The 3,677-nt window shown below is 34.5% G+C and overlaps 1 protein-coding gene across 1 annotated transcript; it reads right to left on the reverse strand.

Annotated features, from left to right (window-relative positions):
• Positions 1-2: 2 nt before the first annotated feature.
• On the reverse strand, positions 3-2,324 carry LOC122926028 (protocadherin gamma-B5-like). Its single transcript, XM_044277419.1, has one exon. The coding sequence runs from the start codon at positions 2,322-2,324 to the stop codon at positions 3-5; it is 2,322 nt and encodes a 773-aa protein (XP_044133354.1).
• Positions 2,325-3,677: the final 1,353 nt, after the last annotated feature.

Genomic DNA, 3,677 nt, shown 5'->3' on the forward strand with positions numbered 1-3,677 from the left:
GCTTATATTTTAGATAAACTCACCTGCATACAATTGGTTGCTTGCAACACTTCTTTTGCACCTTCAATGCCAAGTCCAGAGTCATCAGCATCAATGAGATTATCCACAGGGACCTCTTGATTTGGTTTAAAATAAGTAAAGTCATTTTCAATGGCGTCAAACCCCACACAGACATTATATGAGTAAGGAAATGGCAATGTTCCACTTCCATACTGAGAAATAATTCTGGGATCAATTTGAGGATATAAACTTGAACTGAGGTTATTGAATATCGGGACTGGTTCTGATTTCCTGCACTTTGAGATAATGGCCAACATCACAGTGAAAATAAAAAGTAGTGAAATCAGTCCAAGGGTGATGATTAAATAAAACTGTAAATTAGAATGTGAATTTTCTTCTAACACTTCATTGAACCTGGGAACCACCTGTTGAAAGTTGTTTGCAATCAGAAGATTTAAGGTCACTGTAGATGAGAGAGAGGGGTCACCATTGTCCTTCACCATCACCACTATCTTATGACTCAATATATCCTTCTCTTGAAAGATACGGGATGTCCTAATTTCCCCAGTATGTTGAGTAATGACAAAATATGAAGATTCAGGCGACTGTAAAAAATGATAAGAGAGCCAAGCATTGTGTCCGGAATCTACATCTATGGCAACTACTTTAGTTATTAAGGAACCAGGTTCAGAATCAAATGGGACCATTTCAAATGCACTCATACCTTCAATGTCTGGGGATGGATATAAGATTTTTGGTGCATTATCATTCCGATCTACAATGTGGATAACTAGTGTAACATTGCTGCTTAAAGATGGAGATCCATTGTCTCTAGCATTTATTTGTATATGAAACTCTTTATGCTGCTCATAATCAAAAGATCTCTGAGCATAGATGACTCCAGTCTCTATATTAATGGAGAGATAGGAGGTTCCTGGAAGATCCTCAGTATTAGATGTGGCGATTGAATAAAATATTTTTGCATTTTCTCCTGTATCAGGATCTGAAGCTTGTAAATTGTATATTGAGGACCCTGGTAAGTTGTTCTCTGGGACAAAAGCAACATAATTGGATTTGGAAAATGTTGGTGGGTTGTCATTGATATCTGATATCTCCAGTGTGATGGTTCTTTTGCTAAAAAGTGGAGGAGATCCTCTATCCATGGCTAAAACAGTAATGTTATAATTAAAAACTTTTTCTCTGTCCATGGGCCTTGTGATAACAACTCTGTAGTAATTGTCAGATGATAATACTAAATTAAATGATATATCTTCTGAAAGTTTACAGTCCACTTCTCCATTCTTTCCTGAGTCTTTATCATGAACTTCAATCAGAGCTATCATTGTACCCACAGCAGTGTCCTCAGGAATTGGAGTGGATAATGAGTTGAGGGATATCTCAGGAGCATTGTCATTCTCATCTATTACCTCTATCAATACTTTGCAATGGGCCACAAGGCCTCCTCCGTCTTTAGCTTGCACGCTGAGTTCATAACTCTTTGTTAACTCAAAATCTATATGTTTTTCTATTTTAATTTCTCCACTATCAGGAGATATGCTGAAAATGTTATGGTTTATATTCTTTGAGGTTTTGCTAAAAGAATATATGATAAGACCATTAACTCCCTCATCTCTATCAGTTGCATTTACAATGATTACTGTGGTGTTCACTATGATATTTTCTAATACACTAACCTTATATACTTCCTGGGAAAATGCTGGAAAATTATCATTGGCATCAGTAACAATAATTTGTATCAATGTTGTTCCAGATCTTAAAGGATTTCCACCATCCATTGCTATAAGAATAAGGTTATGGATATTCTGTGTCTCTCTATCTAATGTTTTCTCCAATACAACCTCTGGAGATTTACTCCCATCATTGCTGATTTTCTCATTCAGTGTAAAATATTGGTTGCCACTGAGGTTGTAGGATTGTATAGAATTAAGACCTATATCTGGATCTTCTGCATGCTGTAAAGCAAATCTTGTTCCAGGTTGAGTAAATTCCATTATTTCTAAAGTAAATATGTCATGAAAAAACCTTGGAGAATTATCATTAATGTCTTTGATTTCTATTTTAACTTTAAAAATATTAAAAGGGTTTTCAACCACAGCATCAAATGTCAGGAAACAATAATCATCTGCTCCACACAATGTCTCTCTGTCTATTCTATCAATTATATATAAATTTCCGTTATCTAAATTTATATAGAAATATTTCTCTGAAGCTCTCGAAACAATCCTCAGTTTTCTAGATAAGAGCTGCTTAGTATCTAATCCAAGGTCATCTGCAATATTTGCTATAACAGAGTCTTTCCTCATTTCTTCCACAATTGAATAATGAATCTGACCCCAGATTGAATGACACAGCCAAAAAAATAAGATAGAAATTGGTACTTGCCATCTGAGTGTCTCTTTATAGGGTTTCATTCCAGTCATTAGCTTCAAATTTCCTCCAAGAAGTAATCTTTTAAAAATCTGAATAGATAATCCAGAATCTTAAAGCAACTAATAATATAAATCCAATGGTTTATGAAAGAAGGAATCCAGAAAATGTCAGAATCCTTTTGTGGAGATCTGCAGTGTGTGAGTGAGGATGACACCAGTAGATTTTCAGTTTCAAATATTTCTCCTTATTGGTTAAACAGCGGCGCTCTGAGGTAAAAGTGAGGAACTACAGTCCTGATTGCTCTTTTTTTTATATTCTATACTTATATGAGATATTTTTATATTTTTAACCATAAAGATTTCACAATTTAAATTTAATTTTCATTTTAAAAGTGCACACTTACATTTAAAAAGAACTATAACTGACCAGTGATATTATTGTAGTTACAGATAGAACAGATCTAAAATTACTGCTTTAAGTGAAGCAACACAAATTTACTAAGCTAACTTAAAAATGTAGCAATATAACAAATATTCTTTTTGCATAAATAAGTTTACTTTTACCCTCTTAATTTTATCATTTTATATAATGTGAAATTAAAATCTATTTTTTTTTGCCTCAAATACACCCAAGATTATATTTAACATTGATTATCAAACTTCCAATTTCTAAGGCTAAAATATAATTAGCTCTAAAATGTATAATTATTGATTAGTGAAGTTTTCAAAAATTCAATTCGGCTGCTTCACCAAATTTTGACCCAAAAATTTGATTTGTTATGAATTACTTTGTAACAAAACGCAATCCATGGTATGAAGCGTGCACAATGACAGGGAACATGTTGATTGCTGCATCCGAGAATCACATTCAGCCTATCAGAGAGTTAATCAGGTGTTAAAACAAAAAAATACATAACTTATCCATTTGATCACAAAGAGGTCATTGCGGCCAACTTGACTAAAGAAAATGCACCAATTCTCGCTCGCGGTGACGTGATGACCTTCACCATCTAATCACGCTGTGCGGGCAAGGTGATGCCCTCAGCCGATAATGTCACCAGCTGTGAGGACTTTGTGATGTGAGAATTGGCACATTTTCTTCAATCAAGATGGCCGCTATGGCCATGAGTGCAGCAATGGCTTCTGTGCAAATGGATGAGGCAATTATGTATTTTTTTTACCGCCATTTCAGAATAAATGGATTCATTACCACGAAGTACCCAAAAATTTGGATTTGTGGTGAATCAAATCTTTCCTTCGGATTGAATTCCACTTTGTTAACTTCGA

Source organism: Bufo gargarizans, chromosome 2 (assembly GCF_014858855.1).
Source record: "Bufo gargarizans isolate SCDJY-AF-19 chromosome 2, ASM1485885v1, whole genome shotgun sequence".
NCBI lineage: Eukaryota > Metazoa > Chordata > Amphibia > Anura > Bufonidae > Bufo > Bufo gargarizans.

Excerpts from the sequence above, each read along its gene's own strand:
- LOC122926028 (XM_044277419.1), bottom strand. The coding sequence starts at position 2,324 with ATGAGGAAAGACTCTGTTATAGCAAATATTGCAGATGACCTTGGATTA.